The sequence below is a fragment of the Myxine glutinosa genome, chromosome 2 (genome assembly GCF_964187855.1).
Source record: "Myxine glutinosa chromosome 2, kmMyxGlut1.1, whole genome shotgun sequence".
Classification (NCBI taxonomy): Eukaryota; Metazoa; Chordata; class Myxini; order Myxiniformes; family Myxinidae; genus Myxine; species Myxine glutinosa.
Genome location: NC_136262.1, coordinates 221,190,701 through 221,211,172, shown reverse-complemented (window position 1 = coordinate 221,211,172; position 20,472 = coordinate 221,190,701). Strand labels below are relative to the sequence as shown.

General features: G+C 44.4%; 1 protein-coding gene across 1 annotated transcript in view; it reads left to right on the top strand.

Moving 5' to 3' along the window:
- The window catches only part of LOC137422161 (putative E3 ubiquitin-protein ligase HERC1), a 443,323-nt gene that overhangs the window by 130,487 nt on the left and 292,364 nt on the right, over positions 1-20,472 (top strand). The window contains 2 exon segments of the mRNA XM_078772274.1: positions 15,574-15,811; positions 16,168-16,340. Coding sequence (XP_078628400.1) covers positions 15,574-15,811; positions 16,168-16,340 — 411 coding nt within the window.

Here is a 20,472-nt window from a genome sequence, read left to right as displayed (position 1 = left end):
GCTTTGGGGGGGGGGGGGGGGCATGGGAAGGGGGCGGTGGGAGAGGTATAAAACATATGGACACTGCCAGGACTTCCAGGAAAGAAGTTGGAATTTCAAACAAGGTGGATCTGGGGTGAATTAGCGGGGGTAGAAAAGATCAAGGTTTTGGATGGGGGAAGATAAGAGATGGTGGTGAACAGCTGTTTTAAAGACCTGGAGGGAGGAGTGGGATTGAAGGGAGTGAGGGAGTTTGTTCCAGAGGCGGGAGAAAAGAGGAATGAAAGAGTGAAGGTGAGCAGAGAGCCGAGATTTCGGCAGTTTAACCATCAGAGGGTTGCTGGCAGATCTTGTGCGACCTGTAGGAATATTTGGGGGACAGAGCACAGAGAGAGCTGGGGGTGCAAGGCCGGAGAGGAGTCGGTAGAAGACAGAAAGACCACCTACCTGCCTGCGGTGAGTGAGTGAAACGCCCTCAGAGATAGCTTCATCGCGGGAGATTCCAATAATTCTGAAAGCTTTGGTTTCAACAGCGTGAAGCCGAGCTAGGTGTGAGGCAGGAGCACCGGCCCATAGGGGAGAACAGTATTCCATTGAGCTGTGGATGAAAGCCTTGTATGTGGTGAGGAGCTCAGGTGTGCCGAGGAAGGACTTCGCACGACGGAGGATGCCCAGTCGGCGACTGGCTTTGGAGGCCAGCTTGGAAATGTGGTTTTCCCAAGAAAGATCATGGCAGATAGTGAGACCCAAAATCTTGAGCGACAGAACTTCTTGGAGAGGATTGTTGAGAAAGTAGATGGGAGGGTTGTCCAGTCGATCTTTTCGGAGAGACATAGTAAGAGTGTGAGATTTGTCAGGATTGAAAGACATGTTCCACTTGTTTGACCAGTCTGTGATTTTGTCCAGGTCTTCAGAGAGTGAGGAGGCAGCAGACTGCCGATCTGAGGGAAGAGGAATGGAGCGGCAGAGAGTGGAGTCATCAGCAAAGAGATAGAGAGGATTTTCGAGAGAGTCAGAGAGATCATTGATGAAGACCAGAAAAAGCACGGGGCCCAGAACACTGCCTTGGGGAACTCCAGCCTGAACAGGAAGAGGAGATGAGAGAAACCCATTCAGGGCCACACGTTGACGACGACTAGAGAGGAAGTCCGCCAGCCATGCGTGGAGATTTCCATGGATACCAAAGGAGGAGAGTTTGGTGAGCAGAGCGGGGTGCCAGACCGTGTCGAAGGCACGTGATATGTCGAGGGAGACAGCTCTAATTTCCTGTTTGGCATTGAGGACCTCCATCCATTGTTGAGACAGCAGAAGCAGCATGTCCAGAGTAGAGTGACCTGGTCTGAAACCAAATTGATGATCAGAGATCAAGCCATTGGAGAAGAGGAAAGATTTCATATCCGAAGCAATGATGGATTCCATGACTTTGCTGATAATTGGGAGAAGGCTGATTGGTCTGTAGTTGCTAGGATCTGTTTTTGCACCTTTTTTGTGCAAAGCGGTGATGTTGGCTGATTTCCAAGCAGATGGCAGTTGACCTTGAGCAACTTGAGCAAGCAGACATCCAACCACTTTCAAGCTCAACCACATCATCCTTTACTATATTCAGCCTCTCTTTTAATGCCTCCCTCACTGTCACCTCTTTCAACCTCCACACCTGCATTCTCGGTTGGTACTTCACCCGCCGAGCTCTCCTCGCACCTTTCACCCTTATGTCGCAGACAACCAAGTGGTGCTGTGAAACAGCCTCCTCCCCAGGGATCACCTTTGTGTTTTGGAGGTGTCCCTATGATATCTGATATGATATATGATATGATACATGATACATGGAGATATATGATATGATATAGTTAGTATGATATCTCAAAAAGTTATTGACAGATTTGGATGAAACCTGGTGGAGAGGTTGGGTGTTTGACAAGGAAGAATTGGTTCGATTTTGTTGAAGATCCGGATACGATAATTTTATATATTTTTAAAAGTGATTCTTCACCATTGAGAGATGGGGCCAAAACAATATATAGCATGATATCTCAAACAGTTGTGGATGAGTTTGTTAGGTGACAGTAACAAGGCGATTAGATTTTGGTTCAGGTCCGGAACCAGATCCAGCCTACCAGTGGGATGCAAAATGTAAGCTGTTCATCCTGGGAGAGGTATGCGCCCTACCGAGTGACATACTCGTAAAAACCCTTTCGGTTATTTCTCAAATATTAAGTGTTTAATTTTGATACACTCAACGTTCTTTTCAGGACACAACGACGATGCATCGAAAATGTCTGGGTCTAGATTAACAGCAGTTATTGGGCTGGTTTTTACGACTTGTCCCAGCAGTTTTAAATGTCGAAAATCACTTTGTCATTCCATTCCAGGTCATTGGTTTGTTTTGATTCCTAATATAGGAGAGTGTGTGTCAGCAATAAGCAGTTGATACCAAGGTTTTGTAGGTCAGCAAAACATGGAGCTATGTTGTGAACACAAATGTATTAGCAGATTATCAAGAAGGTATACCATGCAGTATAGTGGGGGCGGATATGTGTAAAAAGCCACCAGGATTGTGGGTTTGTTGGTAAAAGCACCAAAATTGGCATATATGTTGCCAAGATGGTACTAATTAACTTGAGATATGGTACCAAGCTGGATTTTTTCCGAGAAGCCCGTGAAGTGCGAAAATTCAAAATGGCCTCCGCCGGAATTGAAAATATCTATTAATTGCTGTATCTTTGTGAATAGTTAACATAGAAACTTAAATAAAGTATCCTTTTGTATGTTTTCAGACATGCAGAATCCAATGGCACCATCATTTGGTTGAAAAAATGCATATATATCAACATAGTGGTGGACTCTATGCCAAAATTCAAAATAGCCACCATTCAAATTGTTGATATCTACCACCCAAATCATATAATACCAAGTAATTTTGTCATAAAACATAGATCAAGTTTATTTATTAATATATTTCAGGCATAATGGCACCATCAATTAAAACAATACAAATGCATCGTGAACCACCTTCAGTTGTTGTTAAATGTTATGATTACGAGCGTCCGAATTCCCAAAAGCGACCGGTTATCTTATGAGAAAAGTATACTGAGCAGCTAGCTATACTTGTGCAAAACCAAATCATATTTTGAACAAAGTGAAACATTTTATACATCTCCAATTATAATGTGTAGAATAACCTTTATACATTGCATACTATCAGTAGGCCCTATACATTTATACACCCATGACACCATTACACATTGCATACTAACAATTATACCGTACATTGGCGTGACTTATGCATTCACAGAGCAGTGGGTTTGGCAAAAATCATCATACTATTTTCATAAGTCGGAATATTTCAGCACTTCATTTATGCGTCTAGATTATGACACACTAGTATGGGCATGGTGTGTAGAAGTGCATAATCAGTTCCTACATTGTGAACATTATGTGATATACTAGTAGCTTCTCTCCAGTGTGAATGTTCATGACGATGTACATGTCGTAATGTAACAACTTTTAGTTGCCCTCATTTTGATCACAATTGCCACTGCAACGGCAGAGTGATGTACACTTAAGAGCAGCCCTGACACATTTGCATAGTCCCCTACAACCTTTCTGACATCCACAGCGCAGCAACTCTGAACAAGACGCCACAGCTTCTGGTAGTGTTGTCCACACCGGTTGCCAGCCCTGCATGGCACTCTTTTGCCAACCGCATGCCTCTGGAGATGGAACTACTGGGGAACGCACAAGGGCCTGTCCCCATACATGTCCACCCTGGTATACCACCCGTTTTGTATGCTGTAACAGTGCTGCTCCTGTGGGCGGTATAGATTCGATGGGCCTAGCTTTGGTAGTGAAGATGTGCTTCCTGGCTGAGTCGACAGTAGTTTCTGTGCATGTGCGGTCATACAGTAGAACAACATACGTCTCCAGAACAGACATGCAGTCGTCATTGAACTTTGATGTATCCATCGACAAAGTAGAGAATACTGGCGTCACTTAGTCGAAAGACTTCCAAATGGCAAATGCGGTCTTTTTCCCCCTGCCAGCAAAAGATGATACTGTATCACAGCCTGTGAAGGCGTGAAACATAGGAAGTGCACGTGCCTTTCTACTTCCAAGCTGTGAGGCGATATCGTGAGTAGGAATGTACCTGAAATGCTTCCCAGTGCCAAAAGCGACCCACATTTCTGTGTTTTCAAGCAGTGCCACAGTTGAGACGGCCAGGACGAGCACGTCGGTGTCCACAGTCCGTAGCACGATTCTGCGATACCCTCTGTTTCCGGCATCGACTGCATGAAGTAGCATTCGCGTGTCTGCTCTTCGTGGGTACATGGTGCTAGGGATGTAGTGTCCTGGTGAAGTCTTGTGCAGAGCACATTCTCACCGCATGTGGTGTAGACGTCCTTCTCTGATGTCAGATTTTCTACAACATATGATGGCCAATAAAACAAGCCTGATTAAACTGTATGTCATTACGGATATTGCATATAAAGTGATGTAGGAATTACACTCGGTCGTTATCATCCACATATTTTGAAGTGTATACTCGATGATGCGTGTATATGGTTTGCGAAAAACAATCATGCAATACTGGATGGAGTCTTACCTGGTGTGCCAAGAAGTCGAATAGCTCTGTCTTGTTGTCTGCCAATCTCAAGAACTCCTGCCAATTTCCGGGAATCTTGTTGCATGGCGCAACACGCCGCCGAAAACCTTTTCCACGGTTCTCTCTCGCAGTGGATTTCAAACTGTCTTCCAGGTACACATCCCAAATGATGTCGAGTCTGTTCACGTTTCGCAGCTGCGCTTTGACGTAAGGGAGAAACACCTGTGTGGCATATTCTTGGAATGTTTTGATGCCGATGGGCTTCAGCATGTTGATGATTGCAGCACCATCCAATATGACGACATCAACTGATGGGGCATCTCCACATGATGTGCAGTAGTTCTCGAGACATTTGACGAGATCAGACTTTGTTCCAAACCGAAGTTTTCCAACCTGAGACTGATGGAGTCGGGCGGGCCATACTTTTTTTTTTTTGTAAATCAATCGAGAGGGGTGTTCATATTACATATTTTGGTGTGTAGAACACAAATCTGAGGTTTTAAAAAATTCTGATAACCCTAACCTACATCAATTTGCAGTTGATTATTATTAAATTTTTGATTATTTTGCTATTCTTCTGGAAAAAAGAGACGTTTTTTATTTTGAAGTTAGGGCTTTTATTTTGGTAACTTCCTGTTGGGACGGCAGTTGTAGCCATCTTGTTGCTGAAAGCTCGATGTTGAGGAGGTTGGCAATCCTTATCCATCCGCCTTCTCTTCTCTTCTTATGGCATTGCCAGTTAGTACGTTTATGATTAGGAACCTGAGGAACAAATAGATAATAATTTTAGATGTAAATTACCTTGTTTTATATTATATTTGTTAATTGATTTGTGTACTTACCTATTGCTAGCCTGAGTTACATGTGAAGGAAAATAGTGACCTGTGAAGTGAATATTTTGACGGTTTTCTGTAATACCTGTGTAATACCTTAATATCTGTCTGTAGTGGATACTTACCTGTGTATTATTGTTTTTATTTCAGTGTGAACTACTAAAAATGGCTCAAGTCAGAACAAGGATGAAATCAAGTTCTCATTTAAGTAATCTTTTTGGCACTGGGCAGGAGCTGTTGGTGTCTGAACTGCCAACTGTGAGGGATATCCTGAGGTATGGCATCTACTTGAGGGAGCAAAGTGAAGATGACAGGAGGAACTACCCAGTGGACCAGCTCGTGTCTGTCATCTACCCTGGTCTGATTTGTCAGTGGAGCAAAGCTAATGCTCTTTTCAAGCCTCCTGTTATCAATGAAAAGGTGACCATCATGTCCAAGCTCAAGGAGGTCTGGAATCAGGCAGTGAAGTTTTCTCTTGGGAAGGGCAAACTTGATGCCAAAGAGAGGTTCATTGTCAAGTTAGACAGGTTATTTGATATTTTGACTTGCAAGTGTCAGATTACCAGTTGTGAGGGGGGAGGCTGTGAGGTCGGTGAGGGCTGTGTGATCCAAGCCCACATTAACTGTTCCTGCAGCAGAGAGAAAATGATTCCTGTGAAAGATCTTGCCTACATCAAAGGACAGAAAGAGAAGGTTGGAAGTAAAGGACCCCACCAAATGGTAAACCAATGAGTAAAGGTCTTGAGTAAAGGTCAAACAAAAAAATGAGTTTGTCACTCAAGCTTTTGGGTCTCACTATCTGCCATGATCTTTCCTGGGAAAACCACATTTCAAATCTGGCCTCCAAAGCCAGTCGCCGACTGGGCATCCTCCGTCGTGCGAAGTCCTTCCTTGGCACACCTGAGCTCCTCACCACATACAAGGCTTTCATCCGCAGCTCAATGGAATACTGCTCTCCCCTCTGGGCTGGTGCTCCTGCCTCACACCTAGCTCGTCTTCACGCTGTTGAAACCAAAGCATTCAGAATCATTGGAATCTCCCGCGATGAAGCTAACTCCAAGGGCCTCTCACTCACTCACCGCAGGCAGGTTGGTGGTCTTTCCATCTTCTACCGACTCCTCTCTGGCCTTGCCCCCCCAGCTCTCTCTGGGCTCTGTCCCGCAAATATTCCTACAGGTCGCACAAGATCTGCCTGCAACCCTCGTATGGTCAAACTGCCAAAATCAAGACTCTCTGCTCACCTTCGCTCCTTCATTCCTCTTTTCTCCCGCCTCTGGAACAAACTCCCTCACTCTCTTCAATCCCACTCCACCCTCCAGGTCTTTAAAACAGCTGTTCACCACCATCTCTTATCTTCCCCCATCCAAAACCTTGATCTTTTCTACCCCCGCTAATTTCACCCCAATTCCACTTTTTTGAAATACCAACTTCTGTCCTGGAAGTCATTGGTGTCCTTGTGTTTTATACTTCTCCCTCCACCCCCCCCCCTTCCCATGCCTCCTCCCCCCAAGCCCTCTCCCTTCCACACATCTCCCTGCTCTCAAATGTTGTGTTTGTGTGCTTCACCTTCTCTCCCCATCTTGTTTTCCGCTCCCGCTTTTTATATATTTTGTTTGTCTGGTTGATTTGTTTGTGAATTAAATGTTAGCTCTTTCACGAGCCTCGATTCAGTATACAAAAAAAAAAAAAAAAAAAAAAAAAAAAAAAAAAAAAAAAAAAAAAAAAAAAAAAAAAAAAAAAAAAAAAAAAAAAAAAAAAAAAAAAAAAAAAAAAAAAAAAAAAAAAAAAAGGACCCCTGATCTGCCAGAGCACAAGAGACAGGTGAGGACATTGGAAAGGCAGGAAAAGAAAAAGAATGCAGAGAAAAGGAGAAGGAGCAAGGAGGAAAATGCTGCAGCAGCAGAGAAGGCAGCCAGGAAGGATGTTGAGAGATTTTTGTCAGATGGTGATGAGGATCTGGAATTGGAGAGAAGTGGTGCTGAAGATGAGTTTGTCCCTGAAGTTGAGCTCTTCCCTGAAACTGACACTGAGTCTGCAGCTTCAGCAAAGGTCCAGAAAAGCTACGTATGATGAGATTCCAAACATTGCCCTTGCTAGTGATAGGTATGGCATAGGGCTGAGGCCAACTGCAGCAATAGCAACTGCAGCTCTGATTGATGCAGGAATCATCACAGAAGACAATACAAGTAAAGTGATTGATAAGAACAAGGTCAATAGAGCACAGGAGAAGTTGATGACAGAGCTGGGGGAAGAGTTTGATGAGAAGTGCAGGGAGGAGGGGGGGATCTCCTGCATCCTCTTTGATGGGCGGATTGACCTGACCAATGTGATGATGGAAGCTGAGGGCAGTGACCAATCTTTTCCTGCAAAGATCAAGGAAGAACACTATAGTGTTGTTCGTGAGCCTGGTAGCTACTATCTGTTCCACTTTACCCCAGAGAAAGCAACTAAAGAGGAGTCACAAGCGGAGCAGATTGCTAAGGTCCTGTTTGCCTGGCTGAAAGAGAGGGGTTTTGATAAGACCTTGTGGGCCATTGGAGGAGACTCAACAAATGTCAACACTGGTGAACTTCCCCTGCGCCATCTCATTGTTCACCTTGATGGCCCTACTCTGTCAGACAACACATTTTCCGGGCCAATAGGAAAGCTCCTTGCTTCTGCTACAGATTTCGATATCAATCCAAACTTCACCTGGATCTTTGTTGGCCCTCCACTGATCAAGCTGTCTGACAAGGCCATTGAAGATCTCTCAACTGATCAACACTATGGCTATAAAATTGTCTGTGCAATCAGGGATGGAGTGCTTCCTGCAAGGCTGGCTCTAGTGGAGATTGGACCAGTAAACCACAGCCGCTGGCTCACCACAGCAAACAGACTTCTCAGGCTCTGGGTGTCAAAACATGGACTGAAAGGAAAGAACCGGAAGAATCTGCAATTCATTGTGGAATTCATCATTGGAGTGTATTATCCATGTTGTTTCAACGTGAAAGTCAAGCACTCCTGGATAGAAGGGCCTAGGCACATCTTGTTTCAGCTGGACTGCCTCAAGTCCCAGAGGAAGGAGGTGCTGGACCTTGTGATGCCGACTGTGAGAAGATCTGCTTGGTATGCCCACAGTGAAGCCATCCTCCAAACACTGCTGTGCTCTGAGGATCAGAAGGAGAGGACTGAGGGGGGTGGAGAGAATCCTGGCCATGAGGGGAGAGGGGGACCCAGACACTCAGCTGGGGGACTCCTCTGTCAGGACCAGAAAGACACCTGACATCAACTGTGATGCTTCCAGCATTGGTAACCTGATCAGCTGGTCAGAAGGTGTGTCAGAGCCACCTCTCACCTGCTTCCTAAGCACCTCGGAGGTGAAGAACTTCATCAACACCCCCATGGAGGTGCTCAACTGGCCTTGCCACACACAAAGCATTGAGAGGGTTGTTAAAATGGTGACTGAGGCTTCTGCTAAGTACTTCTCACAGGAAAAGATGGATGGAGGCATCAGGGCTCAGGAGACCAGCAGGAGGCTGATGTCCAAGAATGAGTCAAAGCAGGACTTGTGCAACCTGGTAAAGTTCAAGAAGTAAGGAGATTGATCTTTGTAATTGTAACCAGTGATATACATGCAGTTCACCTGTTAATAAATCTGTACATTTGATTTGGCTGTCAATATGGAAAAAAAAAAATAAAAAAAATTCCCTTATATCTGTCAATATGATTGTCAATATGGCTGTCAATATGGCTGTGTCAATATGAATGATTTCCCTTATATCTTTTAATATCTTATAAATATCTTATAAATATCCTTATATCCTCCCTTTCAATTCTTTCAATTCCCTCCAAACCTCCCCCCTTGCCCCTCCCCTCCAAAACTCCCCCCTTGCCCCTCCCCTCCTAAACTCCCCCCTCACTCCTCCCCTTCAAAATTCCCCCCCAATCCCTCCCTTTCAATTCTCCCCCCATACCATTCCTCTCCAATTCTCTCTCCTCCCCCCTCCTCCTCCAAGCTGCCTCCTCCCCACTTCGTCTCCCTTCTATCTCATACCTCCACCCCCCCAAACCTTCTACTTTCCTCTGCCCCCCCTCAAACAACCCCTCACTGTGCCGCATCCCTTCACCAGCAAACCTTTCATCCTCCTCATCCTTCCCTTTCTTGGAACTCTTCTGCAACATCTGAAACACTATCAACTGCTCTCCCTACCTCCCCCTCTCATCCTTCATCTTACCCTACTCCTCCCCTCCCCTGTCCTGTACCCGATGCTCCCCCTCTCTCTTCATTAACGGTATGGACCTCAAACATCCGGGGCCTTCGCTCAAACCTGACTGATCTCTCCATACAGGTTGCTTCTGACAATCCAGACTTGATCTGCTTAACAGAGACTTTCCTCCTTCAAGATGTCTCTGATTCCTTAATATCTCTTCCTGGTTACTCCCTCCTCCGGTATGATAGACCTGAGCCTCGGCCTGGTGGTGGGGTGGCTATCTTTGTCAAAAACTCTCTTCCTCACTCTCCTTGCACTGCTCTCATTCCTCCTCACCCGCAGGAGTACCTCTGGTTACGGCTTCCTCTCCGCTCCCACCTTTTGTTCATATGTGTTCTGTACCGTCCCCCAAACAGTGATGACTCCATCTACATTTCACTGTCTGACAACATGGACCAACTTCTATCCACTCATCCCAACTCTCTCTTCCTCATATGTGGTGACTTCAACTGTCATCATGCCACCTGGTTGGGTGTGGGTTCCTCTCTCACTAGTCATGGCACCTCTGCAAAGGACTTCTGTGACTCACTGGGATTGACACAATCTGTCAATTTCCCGACCCGGATCTCAGCCAATGGAGTATCTTCTCTTCTAGACTTGGTTATGACAAACTTCCCTGCTAATGTCTGCTGCTCTTCTTCTGCTCCAATCGGTTCTTCTGATCATGTGCTTGTCAAAGTGGACATCTCTCTGGCCATTCTCAGAGAGCCTCCTCAGCGTCGACGAGTCTGGCATTTCACTCAGGCCGACTGGGACGGTCTTCAAGCAGCCATCAATCGTCTGGATTGGTCTCCCATCTCCACTGCCTCTGACATCAATTCTTCCTGGGAATTCTTCCAAAGCAAACTGATCTCTCTCATGCACAGATTTATCCCATCTCGCCTTCAATTGTCTTACCCTTCCTCCCGTCCATGGTACACTGAATCTTGTGGTGAGGCAGTTGCCCTGAAACAACTTGCCTTTGCCTCTTGGAAGGCTAATCCAACTGAAGGAAATCTCAGTTCCTTCCACCAAGCTCGGAACAAGTGTGTGTCTACCCTCAGGAGTGCCAGGAAGCACTATCTCTCCTCACTCAAGAATGAACTCTCAAACCTGTCTCCTTCCTCCAAATCCTGGTGGCGTCTGGTCAAATCCGTTTCTGGTGTTTGTTCCCCCTCCATCCCCTCCCTTACCTCAAATGGCCACACAGTTGACATCGCACGTGACAAAGCCGAATGCCTCAACTCTGTGTTCGCCTCGAAATCCTTAGTCCCAAACCCATCTCTCTCTGTTCCCACCTTTCCCAGTCGAACCCAACTGCTCCTGGACTCTGTGTCCTTCTCTCCTGACAAGGTGGAGGAGTTTTTGTCAAACCTCGACTCTGATTCTGCAACTGGACCAGACGGCATCAGCCCACGGGTCCTAAAATCCTGCTCTGCCGCTCTATCTCACCCTCTCTCTGTTCTTTTCACCCTATCTTTTGCTCAAGGTCATCTGCCAGCATCCTGGAAATCAGCTAACATTACCGCTTTACACAAAAAAGGTGCAAAAACAGATCCTTGCAACTACAGACCAATCAGCCTGCTCCCAATTATCAGCAAAGTCATGGAATCCATCATTGCTTCGGATATGAAATCTTTCCTCTTCTCCAATGGCTTGATCTCTGATCATCAATTTGGTTTCAGACCAGGTCACTCTACTCTGGACATGCTGCTTCTGCTGTCTCAACAATGGATGGAGGTCCTCAATGCCAAACAGGAAATCAGAGCTGTCTCCCTTGACATATCAAGGGCCTTTGATACGGTCTGGCACCCAGCTCTGCTCACCAAACTCTCCTCCTATGGTATCCATGGAAATCTCCATGCATGGCTTGCGGACTTCCTCTCTGGTCGTAGTCAACGTGTGGCCCTGAATGGATTTCTCTCATCTCCCCTTCCTGTTCAGGCTGGAGTTCCCCAAGGAAGTGTGCTGGGCCCTGTGCTTTTTCTGGTCTTTATCAATGATCTCTCTGACTCTCTGGAAAATCCTCTCTATCTCTTTGCTGATGACTCCACTCTCTGCCGCTCCATTCCTCTTCCCTCAGATCGGCAGTCTGCAGCCTCCTCACTCTCTGAAGACCTGGACAAAATCACAGACTGGTCAAACAAGTGGAACATGTCTTTCAATCCTGCCAAATCTCACTCTCTTACTATGTCTCTCCGAAAAGATCGACTGGACAACCCTCCCATCTACTTTCTCAACAATCCTCTCCAAGAAGTTCTGTCACTCAAGCTTTTGGGTCTCACTATCTGCCATGATCTTTCTTGGGAAAACCACATTTCCAAGCTGGCCTCCAAAGCCAGTCGCCGACTGGGCATCCTCCGTCGTGCGAAGTCCTTCCTCGGCACACCTGAGCTCCTCACCACATACAAGGCTTTCATCCGCAGCTCAATGGAATACTGTTCTCCCCTATGGGCTGGTGCTCCTGCCTCACACCTGGCTCGGCTTCACGCTGTTGAATCCAAAGCTTTCAAAATCATTGGAATCTCCCGCGATGAAGCTATCTCTGAGGGCCTTTCACTCACTCACCGCAGGCAGGTAGGTGGTCTTTCTGTCTTCTACCGACTCCTCTCCGGCCTTGCTCCCCCAGCTCTCTCTGTGCTCTGTCCCCCAAATATTCCTACAGGTCGCACAAGATCTGCCAGCAACCCTCTGATGGTTAAACTGCCGAAATCTCGGCTCTCTGCTCACCTTCACTCTTTCATTCCTCTTTTCTCCCGCCTGTGGAACAAACTCCCACACTCCCTTCAATCCCTCTCCTCCCTCCAGGTCTTTAAAACAGCTGTTCACCACCATCTCTTATCTTCCCCCATCCATAACCTTGATCTTTTCTACCCCCACTAATTCACCCCAGATCCACCTTGTTTGAAATTCCAACTTATTTCCTGGAAATCCTGGCAGTGTCCATATGTTTATACCTCTCCCACCCCCCCCCCTTCACATGCCTCCCCCCCTTCACATGCCTCCCCCCCTTCACATGCCTCCCCCCCCTTCACATGCCTCCCCCCCCAAAGCCCTCTCCCTCCCACAGATCTCTCGATGTCTCCATGTCTCTCGGTCCCTGCTCTCAAATGTTGTGTTTGTGTCCTTCCCCCTCTCTCCCCATCTTGTCTACCGCTCCCGATGTTATTTGTTTTATGTGTCTGTTTGTCTTTCTGTGTGATAAATGTTCGCTCTTTCACGAGCCTCGATCTTGTATACAAAAAAAAAAAAAAAAAAAAAAAAAAAAAAAAAAAAAAAAAAAAAAAAAAAAAAAAAAAAAAAAAAAAAAAAAAAAAAAAAAAAAAAAAAAAAAAAAAAAAAAGGGGTTCGAAAGGGTAAAATTGGCAATTTAGAAATACAAATTGATGTAGGTTAGAGTTATCCTATCCAAAAAATAAACTCATATTTGAATTCCCCATAAAAAAAACATAATATAGACACCCCTCATGTTAGGATTTCCTTCAGATTCATTTTGGCACCTGAGTATGACACGCCCTAAGATGGAGGGTAGGCATGGTTTTCATGCTTGAAGAAATTGTCCTAGTCTCCGTCGCGGGTTTGACAGGCAATGAACAGTCGTGAAAACAAAGCACAATCACTTTTAAGTGATGCCACTATCTGTTTGGCTGTTGATGGAACTCTCGATGGTGGTCGGCTGAACAAGGGCATGCTGTTTCTACAGATGGGATCAGACACTGGTGTCGTTCGCTCAATCAGTCGCTCGGTCATGTATTTGTGATACTGCTCCTGGCCGTCTTCTCTATCGCACGTACAGTTTCGACTATAGCTAGATCAGCGATATCTCTGCTGTCAAGTACCAGAAGATCCTCACTCTCTTCCATGAATGGATTTCCCATCTCTTCGATTACTCGAACAAGAGCATCAACCTCCTTTGCAAATGTGGTTTGTGCAGATGCAGTATGCTCGTGGTGCTTGAGAGGGATTTTGGCAGTTTTTCCTTTGTTCCCTTGATCCAGACAATTCACCTCAAACTCCTCAACGACCCTCGCTAGTTCTGGTCCGGCCACCATCCAACGGAGCAGAGCTCTTGGGTTTTGCAGCAACCCGACTGCCCCGCCATCTCCTTTCACTACCTTGTTGTTTTGTTCGTGTGCATGGTCAATAGCTAATGCAGAGAATGGTCGCTTTGTTTTGTACACAACAAAGCCTCCTTGCTCAAACTGGCTTGCTACATCAGGATGTCGTTCCTGCAATGTCATCATGTCGCGAATGTGAATCGGTACCCATCTAGAATAATGTGTGGTCCAAGGCGAAGAACCAGGGTGCAAGTGCTGTGAGGACAGCCACATAGAGGGAGAACTTGAACTACGAAGAGACCTTACATAAACCAGTACTAGGAGCTCCAGCTGCATGATGATAAACCAGAACTGGAATTTTAGCATAGAGTTGACCACTATGTTGATATATATGCAATTTTTCAACCAAATGATGGTTCCAATGGATTCAGCATGTCTGAAAACATACAAAAGGATACTTTATTTAAGTTTATATGTTAACTATTCACAAAGATACGGCAATTAAGACATTTTCAATTGCGGCGGCGGCCATTTTGAATTTTCGCACTTTATGGGCTTCTCGGAAAAAATCCAGCTTGGTACCATATCTCAAGTTAATTAGTACCATCTTGGCATCATATATGCCAATTTTGGTGCTTTTACCGCCAAACCCACAATCATTTCACATATCTGCCCCACTAGTATACAGATGTCGAGTGCATTGTTTCATTTCTTTTCACCCCATGTGCGCGAAGCGAAAAGCGTGATTAAGCAATTGTTTCATTTTGTCTGCCTCTCTTGCTTGCCTGTTTGTGTGTCTGTCTGTCCCAAACGTCAGTTTATGATCGAGTAACAACTTCATTTCAATTGAATGTTATATTTTGAACACAAATCGGAACATGAATCGGAAAACAAACCTGTAGTTTATCAATACAGTACTGTATTAACAGTACTGTGTCTCTGAATTAGTCCTTGTCACATGCACAGAGAGGAGTGAGATAATACTTTTACTCTGTCTGCCTGTCTGGCAGTCAAACAAGATTGAAAATCATTCAAAACAGGAAACTTACTGTTTTTAATGACATTATAAAGGATCCAAACAACAGACACAAATAACTAATGTAACGCGTCAAATAAGGTGGTGTAAAAGACGCTGCATCGACAGTGGTAAGCGTCCGGATTTTTTATTTATTTGACTTTTAGAATCATTATTTTATTTATATTGAATTATATTATTGAACACTGTAGAACACAAATCTCCGTATTGGCACTTTCAAAACCCTTCCGTTTAGCAGTACTTGGAGAAAACATTATGCCATTTTGCATCATCTTGACCAATCAAATTTGCTGCTCGGAGACCCCACCCATGGTCCTTTTTTTCTCAATACTGCATGTATTGAGACCCTGGTGTTGGGCTAGCGGCTAGGGTGCCGGCTTAGGATCCTAGGATCCTGGGTTCGAATCCCGGTCGATCGCTGAATTAACGCCAGGGGGGTTGACTCAGCCTGTCATCCTTCCGAGGTCGGCTAATTGAGTACCAGTTCACTGGTAATTCCCTGTTTGTCGTTAAAGGCGGCAAAAAGGGTTGGCGTCAGGAAGGGCATCCGGCCGTAAAACATTGCTTCAAAAAGGGGACCAAAAAAACAACAACCACGGTTCCCGAAAAAGGCCAACCCCCGCTTTGCGGGGGAAAATGGCCTCTAAAGGTGGTTTTTTACTGCATGTGATAAGGTGTTCTATGAGCTCTCTATTTTTGATTATTTTTGATTGCATTTGCAGACTTGTTGAAATGCTATAATTTGTGGATAAAGTATCTTGCTTCTTACTGTCTTCTTGGAGTTATAGTTTGTTTAGCAGGATTGTGAAATCCATGCATCATTTCCTGGGTCATGCAGGTGCCCAGCAGAGGCTCTTGCTCGTCACTGTTTTTGTGCTGAGCGTACGCTACCAACCAGCGGACGTTGCTCTGGCAGTGTCCAGCAGTTTACTAGGTGTGCTGTCTGAGCTCTGCGGTTCAGACCTGTCCTTGGGACACCCATGGCTGTTTCTGCACAAGCAGGGCTTTTCTCGTCTGGGAATGGCACTGAAGGTGGCGAGCACGCGCCTGCTCCAGATTCTGGCAATCACAACTGGGTAGGTCCTCAACAAAACATGTCCTTCATGTGCCATAGAGTGAATGTCAGCTTTATGTTCTGGTTCTGGTAATGTTTAAATTGATACGAAAAGCTTTTTTCCAGTGCAGCCTTTTGAATTGGCTTGGCAACCAGTCTGATTGTGTGTGTGTGTGTGTGTGTGTGTGTGTGTGTGTGTGTGTGTGTGTGTGTGTGTGTGTGTGTGTGTGTGTGTGTGTTTGTGTGCATGCGTGTATGTGTGCATGCACGAGTGCATTTCTATGTCTGTGTGTTGTGGTTGGAATTGGCTTATTGAGCACTGATTTTTAAGTATGTCCTTGTAGCATGTATGCTGACTGGCTGAGCATGTACTTGCAGCATGTATGCTGACCGGCTGAGCAGCACAGTGGTGCAGGCTCTGATTGACCTCCTCTGCGGTCAACTCAAGAACCTGCTTGCCCAAGCTCAAGGTTCTGCTTTGGACCACGATATTGCTGTCCCCAAGTGGATTCCAGAGTACAAGGCTGAGATGGATGACAAACCTGCTGAAGGTTGAAGATGTTCATTTCATTCAACTTACCTTTTGCTTTTCATATTACCTGTGCTTCAGAGTGAACGTAAACCCTAACAAGTACAGATACATTCAAAGTACACCGCCCTCATGCAAAATAAATAAATAACATCCTCCAGCACACTACATTGCCGTGGCACTCTAGGCGCCTGGCAATGCCGCTGTGCAGCTCATATAATACAGTATTTGGGAAGGAGAGGTGTACAATAATTGTTTTAATGGCAAAATGAAAACAAATAACTAATAATCGTAAAATCATAAATTTCTTAACCAATTGGCTAATAACATACCTAAACCACCAGTGTTTCATCCGAAGTTATAACTTTTTGAAAATTAATGAAATAATCGATTAATCAAAAAAATGTAACAATTAATTGATTAATAAATAAATCAACAATATACTTTATAGCAAATCACTTGGTCACTGCCGTGTCCAAATATCTGCTTCTTAGCTCAAATGGTGCCTGAGGTATTTCCCAGATGAGAAAGAAAATAAATAACTGATTGATAATAAAAATAAACAAATAATAATCGTAAATTAAATCAATTATTAATCAATTGCCTAATGGCATACCTAAACCACCACTGGTTCATCTGAATCTGTAACTTTTTGGAAAATAATTAAGTATTTAATCAAAAACGAAAATAATTGATTAATCAATAAATCCAAAATACCCTTTACAGCCAAATCACTTGGTCGTTGTCCTGTCCAAATATCAGCTTCTTAGCTCAAAAGGTGCCTGAGATGTTGCCCAGATGAGAAAGAAAATAAATAAGTACTTAATAAATCAATAATAATTAAGTAATTATTCAATTAATTAATTAATCAAGAAATAGAAAATACCTTTTTTTGTCAAAGCACGTGCTCACTATTGTGCCCAAATTTCAGATTCCTCGCTCAAAGAATGGCTGAGCTATTGCCCGGACAAACAAACAAGAAAACAAACAAACGGAGTGAAAACTGACTACTTCCTTTCAGCGCGCGTCATCGCCAGGCCCCCTTCGGCACCCGGCGATGACATCATGCAGCACCTGAAGATGGAATGGGAAAGGGGAGGTGTACAACAAGAAATAAATCAAGAAAGAATACAAATCAAGTGAAAACTGAGTACTCCCTTTTGGCGGGCGCCATCAACGGGCCTGCTTTGATGCCTGGCGTTGACGTCATGCAGCACCTGGAGATGGAATAGAAAAGGGGAGGTGTGCAAAAACAAATTTTGTACCTAGGGAGTACTCAGTAGAAATATGATAATGAAAATATAAATCTATGGTGTCTCCTATATTTGCACAATTGAAGGCTATGATGGGTAAAGCTGATACAACAACAACACAACATGCATTTTAAGGCCATTTTCCCTGCTAGAGCGGTGGTTAGCCTTGCGGTCCCCATGACAATCTTCTCCAAGGTGATACAATGTGCTTTTATAGCATTTGCCTGATAATTTGGCTTTGTCTGTTATTCATTCGATTATGAATGAGGTAGGTTCACCTTCAATACATTTCAGTGTCAGGTGTTTGCCTGTTCAAATTCACCCAAATAAATATAACAATCAGGTCATTTGATTGCCTGGCAAACTATCCAGAGCACAGAAGACTAGTTTCTGCTCTTTGTGACATCATGTTGGATGGCTTCTCTTTGTTATTCTAAACTCCAATGTAGCATTTTACAGATGACACCTCTTTATGCATGATATATCGTCATCCCTCTGCCAGGCAGGCAATGGATGTATCCATTTCTGCCATCATACTTTAGAGAATATGCAACTTGTCATCTCCATAGAACATATATTTTATTGCAGGAAAGATACCTGATATCACTTTATCCTTCCATAAGGAGAAGTTGACAAATTGCCAGAGTTATTTCTGTGGTTAGCCTCTGAGACAGGTACCGTCTCTTGAGAGCCTGTGCTTCACCATTATTAAGTAGAATATAAGGCCCGTAGACGGCTGGATGCACGGTTGCACGTATGCAGGCACACCGCCACCACGCTCCATTTATATTAGTAATGTCCTTCCTTGGAAAGATCAAATCTCCAAAGGTTTGGAAGTTTCTACTGTGTGAAGTCTTACTCTGTTGACCTCACCTTCATCCAAAGTCTAGTAATGTATGGCTCCCCTCTGTGGACTGGTGCTGTTGTTTCCCATCTTGCCTTCCTTAAGGCTGTGCAGTCCAAGGTCTGCCATGTCCTTCGCATATCGTTGGCAAAAAACATAACAAAGGATATTCAGTCTGACAGTCTGCTTTCTGTTCATTACAGGCAAGATTGTGTTCTTGTCTGTTTCTCTTGGAACCTCCCGTGATGAGGTCGGAGCACAAGGTTTGTTGTTTTCACATCGCAGATTAGTGGTGTCTCTGTTTTCACCATCCTTCTCCAACATAGCTCCCTCTGCTCTCTGTACTTTGACTCGCCCTATCTACTCCAGGATGTAGACCTAAAGTAAACCCCCACCAAGTTAAACTTCCAAAATCCAGGCTGGCTGCACACCTTACCTTATCTCTTTTATTCCTCACTTCTCCCATCAATGGAATCACCTTACAGAGGCTGTTCTGTCTCACTCTTCCCTCTTCCCTCCAAGGCTTCAAGCAAGCAGTTTATCACCATCTCTTATCATCCACAATTCTGTCCCATGATCGTTATTACCCCCATTAATCTTTCCTAACCCAACCGTCTTACTTGCTTGTTTAAGTGTTTCCCCCCATCCTCCCTTTGTTCTTATCCATTTCATTTATCCACTTGATGTTTGTCCCACTCAGATCTATGTTGCTCTTCCATGAGCCTCGCTTCTGCAGAGAAAAAAAAAACTGATGGTCTTGCAGTCTTTTACCAGCTCTTTGGTTACCCTCGCCAGAGGAGAGGGTATTGCATTTGAGTCCGTTTGTTACTTGCTGGAAAAGATTCCAGCAAGTATGTTGGTTGGTTGGTTTGTCTGTTTGTTACTTGCCGGAAAAGATTCCGGCAAGTATGTTGGTTGGTTGGTTTGTCTGTTTGTTTGTCTGTCTGTCTGTTTGTTCGCAGTACTATGTCTACACCGTTGCACGAAGAAACGCCAAACTTTACACACATATTTGTCTTGCCCTGGAATAGACTGTGCCCAATTTTTAACTCTCTCGGCCCAAGGCCTCCATTATGACGTCATAATTTGATAATTTGACAAGTACAAAACTTAATCCAACCATGACGTCATCGGTCACGTGGTTCTGCCGCCATCTTTGAAAAACCGAAAAACTTTGCACCTCTATATCTCCGAAAGTGCTGAATAGAAAAAATTGAGACATGGCTCATTGCAAAGAACACTCCATGGGGAATAAAATATGTTAATGATGATGTCATAGGTGCCTGTCGTCATAATTCGACAAGTACAAAACTTCATCATCAAGATGCAATTTCTTGAGCATAATTTAGTTGCCCTGGAATAGACTGTGCCCAATTTTTAACTCTCTAGGCCCAAGGCCTCCATTATGACGTCATAATTTGACAAGTACAAAACTTCATCCGATCAAGATGAAATTTCTTGAGCATAATCTAGGAATAAATTAGTTTAGAAAACAAATAATGATGACATCATCGGTCACGTGGTTCGGCCGCCATATTTTTCATTCCGGCAAGTCCTCGGTCTCTGACCGATTTTTCATCTGTTTGTCCGTCTGTCTGTTTGACTGTTTGTGCACAGTACTACGTCTACATCGTTGCACCTAGAATCGCCATACTTTACACACATATTTTTCTTGCCCTGGAATAGACTGTGCCAAATTTTTAACTCTCCAGCCCCAAGGCCTCCATTATGACATCATAATTCGATAATTTGACAAGTACAAAACTTCATCCGATCAAGATTTTATTTATTGAGCATTATCTAGGAATAAATTAGTTTAGAAAACAAATAATGAAGACGTCATCGGTCACGTGGTTCGGCCGCCATATTTGTTTTTACACAAAAGCTTTAAAAACCACTGAAAATACATCCTGGCAAGGGTTTGCAATCTCTGATTGCTCTTTTTCTTGTTTTCACTTGCAAAATCTGATTTTTCATGTATATTGGTTGGTCTTGTGCGCGCACAGCTGAAAGGACGAAGGACGGGAACAGTGGTGAGTTTGAGGTGAAGGTGGGAG